Genomic DNA, 15,179 nt, shown 5'->3' with positions numbered 1-15,179 from the left:
TTTAGCGCATGTGCCAAACTAAACGCTTTTAACTTCTGTATGAGAATTTTGTCAGTTCTTATTCTTAAGCGAACGTATTTATACTAAAAGGAAAAAGTTTAATTTCATGGGGGCTTGTTACAGACAATCAAATACACCAGGGCTCCAGACTAACTTTTTTCACTAGGAGCACAGTGGCCCCCAACTGAAAATTTTAGGGGCGCAACCAGAAAATTTAGGGGCACACACTGTAAATCAACATGCTATCCAAATATTCACATTTCTACTAATTTACACTGTATTACTAAGAAATACTTTAATGATAGATGCAGAAAGTGCAATGTGCTGTTTTCAAATTCAGTGTCACATCACAAAAAAAAAGGTCACATTTACTGGTCGCACATGTGCAACTGGATGTAAAATTCAGTGGCACACTCTCAAATTTTGGTGGCAAAATGCCCCCATTTGGTGGCAGTCTGGAGCCCTGTACACACTGGCATTATAGAAATAAATAGTAAGGAGCACTTTGCATTCTTTACATTACATGCTTGTAAAGTAAGAGTCAGTGTAAGTCCTGTTAACTAAACATTTTATTTTGCAAGTTATAGAATAACCAACCATGTAATGGTTTTACAGGCAAGAGAAAAAAATCCTTTGCTGATGAATGCAGAAAAGGCAGGTGTTAAAATGCATTAATACACTGTAAAAAAAATCTTTGCTGCTTAAATTTTTCATTTTATAAGTTATAACAACTCATCTGTGGTTATAATAACAACTCATCTCAAGTCAAGATAAATAATAGTAAGTTGAAATGACTAAGATTTTTTTTAATAAGGCAGCAAAGAATTTTTTACAGTGTGGCAAAGAAAACTTGTTAACAGATATAACTGACAATAGTATGCAACTTGTGCATTGAGACACATATTTCACATAATTTGTGCTGTTACAATGTCTTTAGTGAGGTTATTGCTTACATGAGGCCCTGAGATGACTCCGGTGCAATAAAGTCAATATTCTATATATTCCTATCAACCGCTACATACATTATCTATATTAGTACCTCTATGCAAATGGAAAACATATTTTTAACATAAAAATATTTGTACCCTTCACTGAAGTATTTATATTGTTTCCTACTTGACTAATTCTAGCACGAAAGAAATGTGAAAACTAAATGGAACAAAATCCACTTAGAATTCAGTTTCTCCATCATCCCTGACATATCAGAGAATTTATTCATATTGGGTATAGCGAGAGAAGCTGCAACTTCCTCTGGGCAAATAAATGCCCCATAACCCAAGTTAACTTTTAGCTCGTTACGGCCACAAAAATAAGGCACATTCAGTTTTAGCGCATGGTATGACAGCGACTACTCCAGTTCGGCAAATACAACCTTTGAAATCAAAGATGGCACTGACGATGCAAATAAGCTTTCTAAATTTGCATGAGTTATTACTAGAATAAGGCCCCAGAGTGAAATTTTTCATCATGCACACACACATTTGTTTTGTTGGTTACATTAAACGCATGAGAGCAACAAAAAATAAAAATAAACAGCAGCTTTTGTCCACAACAGCTCACCTCAACCCCTTGTAATATTTTTAACCACTAAAGACATAACATCAGTTAGTAACATAATCTTACAATTCTCATTAAAAAAGCTAGTTTCTACAAAAATAAAATAAAAGAATATCTGCATTAAAAATAAATCCTTTTCCTACTTCAGTCCTTTGACCAATAAGGAGCTTGTGCGGTAGTTCAGTAGTTCAGTGCCAAATAAAATGGGATTGCAGGTATAATTTCATGGACTTTATCAGTCACCTGAAATCATATCCCATTTTATATTTCGCAAAAAGAGCAAATCATCTTAGGATCAGAGTGCAGATGATACATTTTAAACTATGCTATATTGCTAGACACCTAAAAACAACACAAAAAAGCTATGTGACATAATAAGGTTTAGTACATATGAAATCAATATCTGAAAATAATAAAACGAGTAGAACAGTCATCCCACAGCCTGGAAAGAGCTGGTGAACAGTTATATAATAACAGACACAATAAAGGGTGTTGATATGACCCTTAAGAGGAACATGAAAGACTTAATGGGAATAAGATATGCTTTGGCTCCTGGAAAAAGCATTGTGACATTAAGAATTAGAAATACTGTTCTTCCCAATGATCTGGGAATGAAAGACACACTTATGTGGGAGAGCAGATAATGCTTGAGTCACAGCATTATCTTTGAACCTGTTCCGAAGTCCAACCGTTTCACCATCCTGTGACCAAGGAGAGTAAAAAAAAGCATAAAAAGACTGAATTATAATCTAGCTAGATGTGATAAAAATCCATTTAAAATAAATAGGGAGACTAACCCTTTATCATACAGGCCATTTGTGTTAGATGGGTTTTCTGAGGTGTCTCTTGAAATACTTGATGTGTTCTGACCATTTGCTGCACAGCTGGGTGTTTTCTCACGCACGTTTAACTCTCGACATGATGCCAGCTTGGATTCAAGGTTCTGAAACAAGGTAATGCATATCAAACATGCATATTAAAACCAAACATCTACCTCAATAAATAATGAAGAGAGAAAACAAAGCAATAATAGTACAGGCTTCTGCGCATCTATGAAAAAGATCCCTTTCGAGTAAATAAAATGCTATAGTGTAATAAGCACTTGCGTTATATTGTTAAAATTAAACCTCAACAGCTAAACTCACCCCAACTTTCCTTAACAACTCTCCAACGATGTTGAGGGCAGATATCCGTGCAGATGTGGTAAGAGGAGTTCCAGTCAGACCTTCAACTAGACACGACAACAAAAATCAATTCATTTTTTTACATACAGTGGCAAGAAAAAGTATGTGAACCCAAAAAACTGTTTTTTACAGTGATTTGCCATAAAATGTGATTTGATCCTAATTTAGGTCACAACAATAGACAAATAGACAGCTAATGGCTTTTTTGAAAGGCATAAAAGTTGATTTTGCATAATAAGTGCCCTTTAAATGAAGTAAACGTGACATAGTGGCCAATATAAAGTACTGTGCAAAAGTCTTAGGCCACAATGCCAAAATTAGATGTGTTGTTTTTGCATTATGTATGTATTAAAAACTGTTTAAAAATGTAAACTGATGTGTCAAGTTTTTAGGGTAAACTTCCCTTCCACTTGAGCAATAACAGGAAACTGCAGGATCTCTTAAACCTAAATAAAATTAAATCCTAACTTCATTCTGCTCAAAAACACTCAAGATGTGTTTAGTGCCAAAAGAGGTCACACTAAACACCGACGATGCCTAAAGAAGACATTTAGTTTTTTTTGTACATATTTCCTGTATTTTCTGTTTGGATTTTAATAAAATAGATTGAAAATGAAATATGGACGGACATTAAGTCGTGGTGGTGGTGGTGGCCTAAGACTTTTGCACAGTACTGTATGGTGACTCATACTTGGAAAGTGACTTCCAGAATTACAATTACAGAACTACAATAACCATTTGGTGTTCATTTCTTGCATGTTAGTTTTATTTTTAACTTTATAAGTACGCGACCAGATTAATGTGTGCTTGTTCTCACTTCTGCTGTATGAAGCTGACGGGGTGTTGAATGCACTCCCTAAGCCTGGAGGCCTGCAAGGCGTGGCAAGGAGCGACGGGAGGGCGGAGTTAACAGCAGAGGATGGTCTTGAGGGTGTGGCTTCTGACTTATCTTTCTCTTTAGAGAGGCTGATTGATGGTTTTCGCTCTTGTTTCTGCTGAACAGCCAGCTCCTGTCTTAAATCTGCCGCGAGCAGAAAGATAACAGACACACGATCAATGATACACCATTCACCGAGAGAAAATATGTAAAAGCATCTAAAACTGACAAAACTGATAATATCACTGTCTATTGTCAGTTATATCAGAGAAATGGTCTATATACAAACAGATTTTCTGTGAATCACTTGAGATTACCTCTGGCTTCATCCTTTAACCTCTGAACTGATTCTAAAAGATTCTCCTTTTCGTCGAGCTCGCTCTCTAGGAAGGCATTTCGCTCTATGACGTGATTCATTCTCTGCTCAAAGTCCTCCAGTGACATTATAGTGGCCCTGAAAGAAACAGAAGTTTAATGATGAATAGTAGAATTATACACACACACAAATACATATACACATATACGTATGATCCATATAATATACTAGAAAAAGCACCATACACACCTCTTAGCCCTTTCCAGGTCATCATTGGCCTGCTCCAACTCCCGAATATATTTGTGCAGTTGATCTTTGATGGCTGTGGTCTCTGCCAGGTCACCTTCTAAAGTTGAAATATGTCTGACGGCCTCAGAGTGCTGTGATTCATACTTATCCTGTTGGTAAAAGAGACAAAAGACTGCCTTTACATCCCATTCAAGTAAAAGACAAGTTATAGTGAAGTATAGATGACGCTATTATACAAAAATGTAAACATTTAAAATTTACTTTTTTTATATTACCTGCACTGCGGTATGATATGTCAAATATGGCTGCATAATATGCCAAGTGAGAGCCCCGCTGGACACTGTTGCAAAAATAAGGATCATCTGCTTTGCTAATGCTGAATTAGGTCTCTGTTGTATCCCTGTCAATGTGTGATTGTGTCCTCACTATCAGCAAAGCTCTATGTACTGAAGATTCTCAGAATACTTGTTTGATCAAACAACATTCAAATGTTTTTCTTTGGTTACATGCATAAAAGGTACCTTGGCTATGAAGACTTGCTTATGATGCTTTAATACTTTATTTTTATATTATATTATTATTATTATCTATATTAATAAAGGGGACATATTATGAAAATCTGACTTTTTCCATGTCTAAGTGCTATAATTGGGTCCCCAGTGCATCTATCAACCTAGAAAATGTGAAAAATATCAACCCAGTAACTTAGTTTTGGTAAACCATTCTCTGCAAGCATGTGAAAAAATAGGTCATTGTAATTTGGCTCCTATTGTGATGTCAGAATAAGGTAATACCGCCCCCTTTATCTGCAATATCCAACCACAGCACTGCCATTTAGTTCAGAGAGAAAGAGAGATAAAAAAGGACTTTACAGCACAATTGAGCTTCAATTACAACAAACCACCATCATTGTGATCAGTGTTTGCATTCAGCTGCTCATTTGCATTTTAAATGACACACCCAAAACGGCACACTTTTGCTCAGACCTAGATTAAGACTTAGTTTACATCTTTAAAAAAAAAATCTCATAATATGTCCCCTTTAATCAAATGTATTTTATATTTATGTGCCTTCTACTACTAAAATCCATTGATGCAAACACTTTAAATATTTGTATTACCTTAAAAAAAGAATAGTCCTGTTTAGAAACAATTTTCAAGATTGACTTTACAGGAATTTTAAAACATTATAAATATTAGAAATGTATTGCTGAAACACATCACAAAAGACTTTAAATGGACATTCCACTTTTTTAAAAAAAATCATAGCATAGCATAATCCATTTAATCTGATTAGACCAGGAGTGGGGAACCCTGGGTCCTGGAGGGCCACTGTCCTGCATAGTTTAGTTCCAACCCTAATCAAACACACCTGAATTTCATTTCCAAGTGATCCTGAAGACTATAGTTTGATTTTTCAGGTGTGTTTAATTAGGGTTGGAACAAAACTATGCAGGACAGTGGCCGTCCAGGACCAGGGTTCCCCACCCCTGGATTAGACCATTAGCATCACGCTTAAAAATAACCAAAGAGTTTCGATATTTTTACTATTTAAAACTTGACTCTTTTAGTTACATCGTGTACTAAGACTGACGTAAAAATAAAAGTTGTGATTTTCTAATCAATATGGCTAGAAACTATACTCTCATTCTGGCGTAATAATCAAGGACTTTGCTGCCTTTCCATGGCTGAAGCAGGCGCAATGATATTACGCAGTGCCCGAAAATAGTCCCCAGCTATTGAAATTTACCAAGGGGACTATTTTCAGGCGCTGCGTAATAATTTTTAGGTGGGCCTATAACGGTGGCTCAAGTGCGTCATTGAGCCACCGTTTTAGGCCCGTCAAAATAAATGATATTACGCAGCGCACGAAATGGCCTCACCTCTTACACAATCTCAAGCACCCATTCAGGTTGTAGCGGTATTTAAAAGTTAAGAGAGACAATAGCTTTTCCTCGAGAGGGCATGGTTTCAATGCTGACATAGGACAGGACCCACTGCTTGAGAGAAGAGAATGCTGCCATTTTTTCAAGATTGATGTTTTTGTATTTTTAATGGCATGCACTTGCAGATGTCAAGCTCAAGCTGAAACAAATGTCTAATGCTAATGCATCAATGTACATGGGTCATTCTACAGAAACGTCCACTTTTGGCATGGCAAGAAATGTATTTCTTTTTCTAACATTTAAACTTAGACCACATTATTAGATTACTCTTTTACTTTAGAAGTACACAAATGACAGCTTAATGATTTTTTTATTTCTTGTGTGCATGTACTTCAAGACTGCATAGATCTTTTTTTGTCACTGGTGTTACCTTACTTCTTTAGCAATATTAAAGGCATTTATGAATTTTTTTTTCAGCTTTAAAGCTTAATTCTTAAGTGTAGCAGAATTCAATGAATTAAAATGTATCATCATGTCACATGTGAAAGATTTTATTTAATGTGAAAAAAACAGTAACACCAGTGACACAACAAATCACCATAAGGAAGGTAACACCAGTGACAGTAACACCAGTGACAATTTCATGAAAACTGCATTTTACAAAATTTCTGCAGCAAAGTATCAAACAACAAGTTGTCAATCATTGTATATTCACTAAATTAAGTAGTTTAATCCATTTGTATTCTAGTTTTTTGCAATTCCCAAACATAAGGGAGATAATACCAGTGACTTAAACTAAAAGCTTCATATGAAATCATGAGATAAATGAGAAGATTTCTGATAACTGAAAAAAGACAGTGGACTTATATGGGCGTCTCTTCATAGATCTCCAGGAAATTGAAAGAAGGATGTCAAGTGATGTCATCAGTGTGATTTTAATTTAAAAATAAGAGCTTTTTTATTAAACTGTAACACCAGTGACACAACTCCAGGGGTCCACTACTTTCATTTTATATTTTATAATATTTATTTAGCATTTTGTCTATTAATGTAATTTACATCATATATTTGATAGTTATGGACACATTATTATATTTTAATTGGACGAAAACACTGTTTTTGATCTTAAAATAAAGCATTTTCCCTCTGTACATGACGTCCCTCTGTACGTGCTTGGAATTCTAATTAATTAATACAAATCAAATATTGCTACATTGATGGCTCAATAAGGTGTAATTGTTCAAATAACATATTGTTTACTATAAAAAATGTAACCCTAAAGGGTGTTTCAAGTATAATATTTCTGTAAAGGCTAGGGACAGAAAAATTGATATTTCCGTAGAATGACCCACATAACAAATTGCTGCTTCTTTGACTTTGCCTTGATACTGCGACTACTGGCGATCCGTTCATGCAGTTACACATACAATGACGCATAAGCATAAATGAAAAATGACGCATATCCTTTGCAGGTCCTACGCAGAACTATAATTCAGCCTTAACTTTCATCTTCTGTTTCACATAAATTAACAATTCACTGATTAAAGCCTGTTTATCACATTTACCTCACTGTTGCGTTAATAGAATGGGTTTTGATTACAACATTTTGACGTCATTTGATGAGATGTAAACAAAATAGCAACCTTCAAATTAAAAGCTAATTTTCCCATGTTTATTAAAACTATGACTAATGTACCGGTTTCCAATTTACATTTATATAATCAATCCCATTACGCCATACATTTGTTTAAGGCGGGGTGCATGATCTCTAAAAGCCAATGTTGACATTTGATATCACCTAAACAAACACGCCCCTACCTCAATAGAATCTGGACCTTCTTTTGATAGACCAGCCCATACATACATACGCAACCCAAGCAATGATGTCGGTAAGCGACATGCCACTTACTGCTGATTGGCTACAAGTGTGTTTTGGTACTCAGCCCGACTCCCTTTTCCAAAGAGTTTTTTAAAAATCATGCACCCCGCCTTTAATAGTCAGGGTACCTTTTAAAGAATAATGGCTATGTTTACATGCACAAGATTGTCAATCCGATCTAATTTAACCTGATTGAAGGTTACGACAAAACAGTTTACATGCACACTAAGCATTGCAATCTGACTGAAATGTTAGTTTATATGTACATTCTATATAATCTGAACCGAATATCTGTGCAAGCGCACAGTCAGGGTTGCCAGCTTCACGTATCAAAACCATCCCGATGGAGATTCAATACTAGCCCAAAAGCATCCCAATGACTATTCACAGCCCAAATACCTAATGAACTAATAAACTAATGAACAAAATCCTTTCATCTTTAACCAGCAGAAAAAACAACCCGCAGACAGTAGCACAAATCTGAACTCGAATAAAGCAGAGGACTTGGCAAAGGCACCCAGCGCACAAAATCTCTCGTCAAGTTCACACTTTATCTCTGGATAAACGTACAAAGCTGAGTTGGAATAAGTTGTTCTAAAGAAGTTTCCAGATATACGCAATAAAAAAAACTACATTTTCAAAAGGCATGACGCTACTTTATTACTTTAAGTTATGAAAGTACTATGATTCACTCGTTTTCTCCTGATGATCGGATCACAGATCGAACTACACCACCCCTTTCAATGCGATCGAAATTTGCATCCGATCAACCTCAATTGTTTTGATAAAGGTGTTTACATGAAGGCTTTTCAATATGATTGAGCCATCAATACGATTACAAACAGATTATTTAGTTGCATGTAAACGTAGCTACTGTCAGTTTCATGGTAAGATTCTTATTTAAACCTTACAAAAAGATCAAATGCAACAGAACATATATGCACTAGTTTAGCACACTGTTCAAGTTTGACTTCAGACATGTTTCCTTACAGCTGCCCATTTGCTTCACAATCCCAGTAAAGATCGCTTAATTATATTTTTAACATCAAAATTCAGCATTCATTAAATCCTAATCTAAAAAAAATCCAGTTGTTTGTAGCTCCAGATTTCGCTCTTCCTGAAACACACAGATTTGATAAGCTCTGTGTCCCTGATTGGCCAGCTAATCTGTACGTTTGGCTGTGAGTCCAAGCGGGAGGAATTATGATAATGTCGCTCTTCTCTACATCACCAATCCCAGGAAGTAAACTTTTGCCTACAATCTGTATGTTTGTTGTAGTCCAAGAAAAGAGATTTACATTAAAGACGATAACTTGGATCATCGTTTACTGTACCTTTTTTGCATATCGTTCACATGAACTAATACACACTTACACACCAAATTAAATGTAAAAACATGAATTGGACAATAGGTGCTCTTTAAACAAATCTAGACTTTAATGACAAGAGCAAACGTTGGAGATCACGGGTTGCAACTAATTACGGGCTGTAAGATTGGTGAATGAACCAGCATAGTGGGAGGAGTTGGATCTGGATGTCATGTTCTGCAAAGAGGACCATCGTAATAATTTTGCAAGAAAGTAAATAATATGTTGATGTCTGCCATAAGTCGTCCAACAAAAACCATGATCTGCGACCGTACCTTGTAGTTTTCTAACTCCGTGCGTAGCCTGTTGTTGGCTGAAAGCAGCTCACGGTTACGAGCCTCACACTGCTTCAGTTCGGTTTCCAGCTCCACCTCATAGTCTCGACTCATCTGCTGAAACTCCTGCAGCTCCTCCTGTGCCTCTTCAGCCCTAAACAGAGAGTCCATTGATATCCATGTTAAGATGTCTAAAAATAGTGTTCTAAAAATCTGAGAATCAGACAATGCATAATAAAACAAGTGCATGGTACAATCTGGTCTTTGGCAACAACCGCTGAGTCACAGAAAATGCAAAACTTTTTCATTGCAGATCTACTGAAGTGACCTTTCAGAATACATGAAAAATAATAGAAACTACCTCTGGTGGTATTTGGCACTTTGCTCCCTCCAGTAGTCCCTCTCCTCTTCAACAGATCCAAATGATGTTGGGTGAGGGTCACTCATTGCTGTTTACTCAGACCTACAGACATAATGTAATTTCATATGATATTAATGGTAAAAAACGGCATATTTATTAATGATGCCTAACCCTAAAGATCTCATATGAACACTTAACATTTATTTTTACAACTATGGGATCTCTAGAAAACATTTGTAATTCTCTATAAATAAATTATGACAAAGACGAAAAAATTACGTAGTCTATTTTGGCCATTGAACAGCTTCCTCTTGTGTGCACAGTTCATTGTAATAGTGAGGCATAACAGAGAAGGAAGGGCGTGCCATATGATGAATTTAAAAGACTAGAAATTACCCATCGAGCAAAAAAGCTTAAAGTTTGAACTGTAAAATTGTTTTAATATTATGGCTTACATTAGTTGAACTATCTGAAGACGAAAGATGACTTAGAAACCCGGCCTAAGATAATGACACCCCATCCCAAAAGTAAGTTATCAATTAAAAAGAGTCACGTACGGTAACATGCAACTTTGTTTCTGATAAAAACAAGCAAAGGACGATGGAAAAATCATATTTCAAGGTGAAGAATAGAAACATGCGTAGATTCAGTCTTCTTGAGCTATCCGGCTAACAGCAAACCGGTCACTTCAAGTTTTGTGAACGGCCGGATGAGACAATCTCTGATACAGATATTTCTAATAAATACTTTAAATTATATGGTGATATACAACACTGATTAAATAAACATATTACAGCTGAGAATTAAGTAAAGCATGCTAATAGGAATTTCAGAGAACTGTCTAGACCCTGAGCAGAACTGATCAAACTATGACCATTATCACGGTCCATCACGCTAGCTAGCAATTCAACTTACCTCTATGTAATGCTCAACTTCCGTTCTTCAAATAACGTTAGACAGATGAACTGTAACAGAAAATACTGCACTACGCGCTATCGAAAGTAGCATAACAAGATAATACGCCACTTATTTACTGGCACATTACACTGCTGACAATAGGATTCTTCCCCTGTTGTGTAAAAAACTCTCGGATCGTGGTTTGTTTCATACCAGTGTCTGATTGGGCAATTTGTAATGACGCCATTGTTTTTCGGACCACTGGTTGGTTGTTCAGATGCGCTTGTTTTAAGCAATCCTCTCATCTTCCACAGCCACTAGAGGCGCAAAAACAATTCACACAGGAATATAACTTGAGACAGGGCTGCACTTTCTAACAGATAAGCACAAAGTACGTGGTTTATTTATATAAACTGCATAAACAAGATTAACAAGATTCAAACAACATTTGAAAGTCTGTCAAACAATGAGAAACTGATCTTTCTGTTAAGAAAACACAAGGACTGATGTGTGACTTAGGGGCGGTTTCCAGGATAGGGTTTAGATTAATCCAGGATTAGGTTTTAGCTATATTAGGACTTTTAAGTAGTTTTTACAAACAAACCTTACAAAAACAATACTGGTGTGCATCTTGAGACAAAATAATAGCACATATATGTTAAGATATGTCAGTACAAGGTCTTTTTAAGGCATAGCTTTGTGCATAGCTTTTTGTTCTATTTATTTCTATAACTTACTATTTCACTTTTAATTCTGCACTGTAGTTTAATTTATACTTTTATTTGCACTATTTGCACAGCCCAGTTGCAAATGCGTTGGCATTTGGCAAATGTACAGCTTTGTCATGGCAAGCACACTAAAATGTAAATGGAAATAAAACTAGTCACGTCGTATTTAATGCAACCATAATCATAACTGAGTGGGAAATGAAGGATTTTCTTTGAACACCCAAAGAGTTAGTGACACACCATATGAAAAAAAGTTTCATTTCGTCGAACTCAGGCCCTCTTTTATAGACCCTTTTACAACACAAATGATCAAATAGCCTGCGCACGCATCACGGCAACGGAAGTGGTGTCGTTCCCCAGTGGTTCTAACTCAGAAAGTTTATCAAAACGGCAGCATCAAAATATCTGGTTGTTGCGTTTGGTTGCACTAATAAATAACTTTTTCTGTCTGTGTTGCTTCACTGCTGATTCTTGTCATACTTCCGTTGCCAAGATGTGAGCGCATACGTTGCCACGTCATCGTGTACAAACCGTAAAAGGGTCTATTTTTTTAATGTTATTTCTGCAGTTGTTATTTATTTATTTATTTTTATTATTATGTCAATAATTACTTTATCGTCTGCTACTAATTTTATTCATTGCTGCTTTTTTCAGTAATTTTCCCCTTTTTCAAAATTTTTTCTCTTTCTTATGTAAAAATATCAAAACCAATTAAAAGACAATAAAAAAGATGTTGATTTTAGTGATTTTGTGTCTCATATATTCAGCAAGGCATTACAAATATAATATATATATCTTGCCCCAAACAAATCGACTTGAATGCACGCGATATCGTTCTTACGACTTCCCAACTCATACAGGTGCTGGTCATATAATTAGAAAATTACAATATTGTGAAAAGGTTCAATTTTGAAGACACCCTGGTGCCACACTCTAATAAGCTTATTAACTAAAAACACCTGCAAAGGCCTTAAACTGGTCTCTTATTCTAGTTCTTTGACTACACAATTATGGGAAAGACTGCTGACTTGTCCAAAAGATGACCATTGACACCTTGCACAAGCAGGGCAAGACACAAAAGGTTATTGGAAAAGAGGCTGGCTGTTCACTGTGTGTAATAAAAAAGGCGAAGTAAAGGAAAAGATGTGGTAGAAAAAAGTTTACAAGCAATAAGGATAACCGCACCCTGGAGAGGATTGTGAAATAAGGGTGCCAGAGTCTGGAGGAAGAGAGGTGCACAATCCACGTTGCTTGAGTTCCTGGTTGGTTTGGGGTGCCATGTCATCTGCTGGTTTTGGTCCACTGTGTTTTCTGAGGTCCAAGGTCAACGCAGTCGTATACCAGGAAGTTTTAGAGCACTTCATGCTTCCTGCTGTTGACCAACTTTATAAAGATGCACAAATTTAATTTTCCAACAGGACTTGGCACCTGCACACAGTGCCAAAGCTACCAGTATCTGGTTTAAGGAACTGGTATCCCTGTCCTTAATTGGCCAGCAAACTCGCCTGACCTTAACCCCATAAAAAGTTATAGGGTATTGTGAAGAAGGAAGATGTGATATGCCAAACCCAACAATGCAGAAGAGCTAAAGGGCACTATCAGAGCAACCTGGGCTCTCATAACACCTGAGCACCTGAGATTGACTTCATGCCACGCTGCATTGCTGCAGTAATTCAGGCAAAATGAGCCCCAGCTAAGTATTGAGTGCTGTACATGCTCGTACTTTTCAGTTGACCCAGATTTCTAAAAATCCCTGCTGAGTAAAAATATGCTGAATTTGGGATTTTTCTTAGTTGTCAGTTATAATCATCAAAATTAAAGGAAAATAACAATTTGAAATGGATCAGTCTGTGCATAATGAATGAATATAATATACAAGTTTCGCTTTTTGAATGGAATTAAATAAATCAACCTTTGATAATATTCTAATTATATGACCAGCACCGGTTTATATAAACTTTGGAGAAGCACTTTATTATACATTATACCGATGGTCTAAAATTATTTTATGAGTCGATAAATGATGTGAGGATATAAACATGATCCTGTCAGAAAAAAATGAAAGCATCGAGCTTAACATAAATTTAAGAGTGTACATTTGGTTTGAAAGTAGAGGGTTTGAACTGTCAACTTTATGGTTTTTATTACTAACTGTATACAAATTGTAGGGTTTCCAATAGCTTTGATTATTAAGGTTACCCCCCCCCCCAAAAAAAAACACATACATCTGAAAAATTAATCCTTTCATCCAGCTACCAACACAATGATAGGCAAAAATAAATGATTTAGAGAATGACATACAATCAGTTCATTCTGTAATTAATCTTAGAGCTTAAAAATGTACACAGTATTCTGTGTAACTCGATTTATCAGTATGAGCGGAGTTAATTCTGTCCTCTTATGACATCAGCGGTGAGCATTTGAAGCCACTTTAATCCATTTCTAGGGATTTACCAGGAAAAAGCACTTACAATAGGAAACAAATGTATGCACAGAAAAATGTCACATATGACAGCATAAAAACATATTAATGCAATGCGATAACAAAACATTTTCTTAAAAAATCTAGTCCTTATGAAATGGTAACACAAGACTGTGTGTGATTTCCCTGCTCTGGTAGTAGAGGTCTGCCAGGGTTCATTTGGGTCATAGCTGTATGAATCATCTTCTGTTTGATAACAGGAACCCAGACAAGTCCAGTCACCAAAAACATCAGCCCCACAGACAAGAACACAGGTCCAACTAAATAGGGCACATTGCCAACCTGGGTAAAGTACAGTAATGACAGTGCAGTGCCTGTGCCAAACAGAAGACCCCCGATGAATATGGCCAATGCAGGTTTATGAAACTGACTCCAGCCACATTTCCCACTTTTGGAGACCTTCCGTGGAGGACAAGAGCTGGAGCCATCCATTCCCAGGCTACTACCCTCATTAGGAACTGCAGATACGTTGGAAAGCATCTTCAACTACATAAATGAAAAACCATTAGTGACAGCAGCTTTAAATGATACTGAACATTATAACAAGCACATTTTCAAAAAAAATAAATAAAAGCAAAATCGCATGCTTAAATGTACATATATATTTTTAAAAGCAAACTTACTTGGAAAGCTCAGAAACCCATCAATGATTACACAGAAGCTCTTGTTCCACGTCTGTGTGCCAGTTACTGTATTTATCCACAAAATACAGTGTAACAAAAGCCACTCCCTGTGGGTGTGTTATTACTGTATGAACATCTGGAGCAGGACCACGCTGCCCTATTTGTGTCTCAGTGCCCAGAAATATTACATTACCATTTAGTGAATTAGCAGACACTTTAATCCAATGCAACTTCAAGCATTCAATTAAAATCACATTGCACCAAATGGGCTACATTTTAATACAATTAAAACATGCAAATCATAGAATAGTGTTCGTTTAACCATGTACACTAAACTTAGTATCTGGATATTACAGGAGATCCATATGGCTGGATTGAACACACAACAGCAAACATTTTTTGTAAATAGATATTTTATGGCAATAAGTAATTGCTACACATACAGACCGCAAACTGGGTCTAAATCATATTATTCTTTAAATGTATTGAACTTAAGAAA

The 15,179-nt window shown here is 36.2% G+C and overlaps 1 protein-coding gene across 1 annotated transcript; it reads right to left on the bottom strand.

The window, feature by feature from the left end:
- Positions 1 to 551: 551 nt before the first annotated feature.
- Positions 552 to 11,068, bottom strand: nde1 (nudE neurodevelopment protein 1). Its single transcript, XM_065271762.2, has 9 exons — positions 10,866 to 11,068; positions 9,951 to 10,052; positions 9,590 to 9,743; positions 4,184 to 4,332; positions 3,936 to 4,072; positions 3,559 to 3,762; positions 2,703 to 2,788; positions 2,355 to 2,500; positions 552 to 2,258 (listed from the first exon to the last, which is right to left on the bottom strand). Exons 2-9 carry the CDS (start codon positions 10,034 to 10,036, stop codon positions 2,210 to 2,212), a joined length of 1,011 nt encoding a protein of 336 aa, XP_065127834.1. The 5' UTR covers positions 10,037 to 10,052; positions 10,866 to 11,068; the 3' UTR covers positions 552 to 2,209.
- Positions 11,069 to 15,179: the final 4,111 nt, after the last annotated feature.

The sequence above is a fragment of the Paramisgurnus dabryanus genome, chromosome 3 (assembly GCF_030506205.2).
Source record: "Paramisgurnus dabryanus chromosome 3, PD_genome_1.1, whole genome shotgun sequence".
NCBI lineage: Eukaryota > Metazoa > Chordata > Actinopteri > Cypriniformes > Cobitidae > Paramisgurnus > Paramisgurnus dabryanus.
Note: the sequence above shows the minus strand (reverse complement) of the source record. Positions and strands in the feature narration are given on the sequence as shown.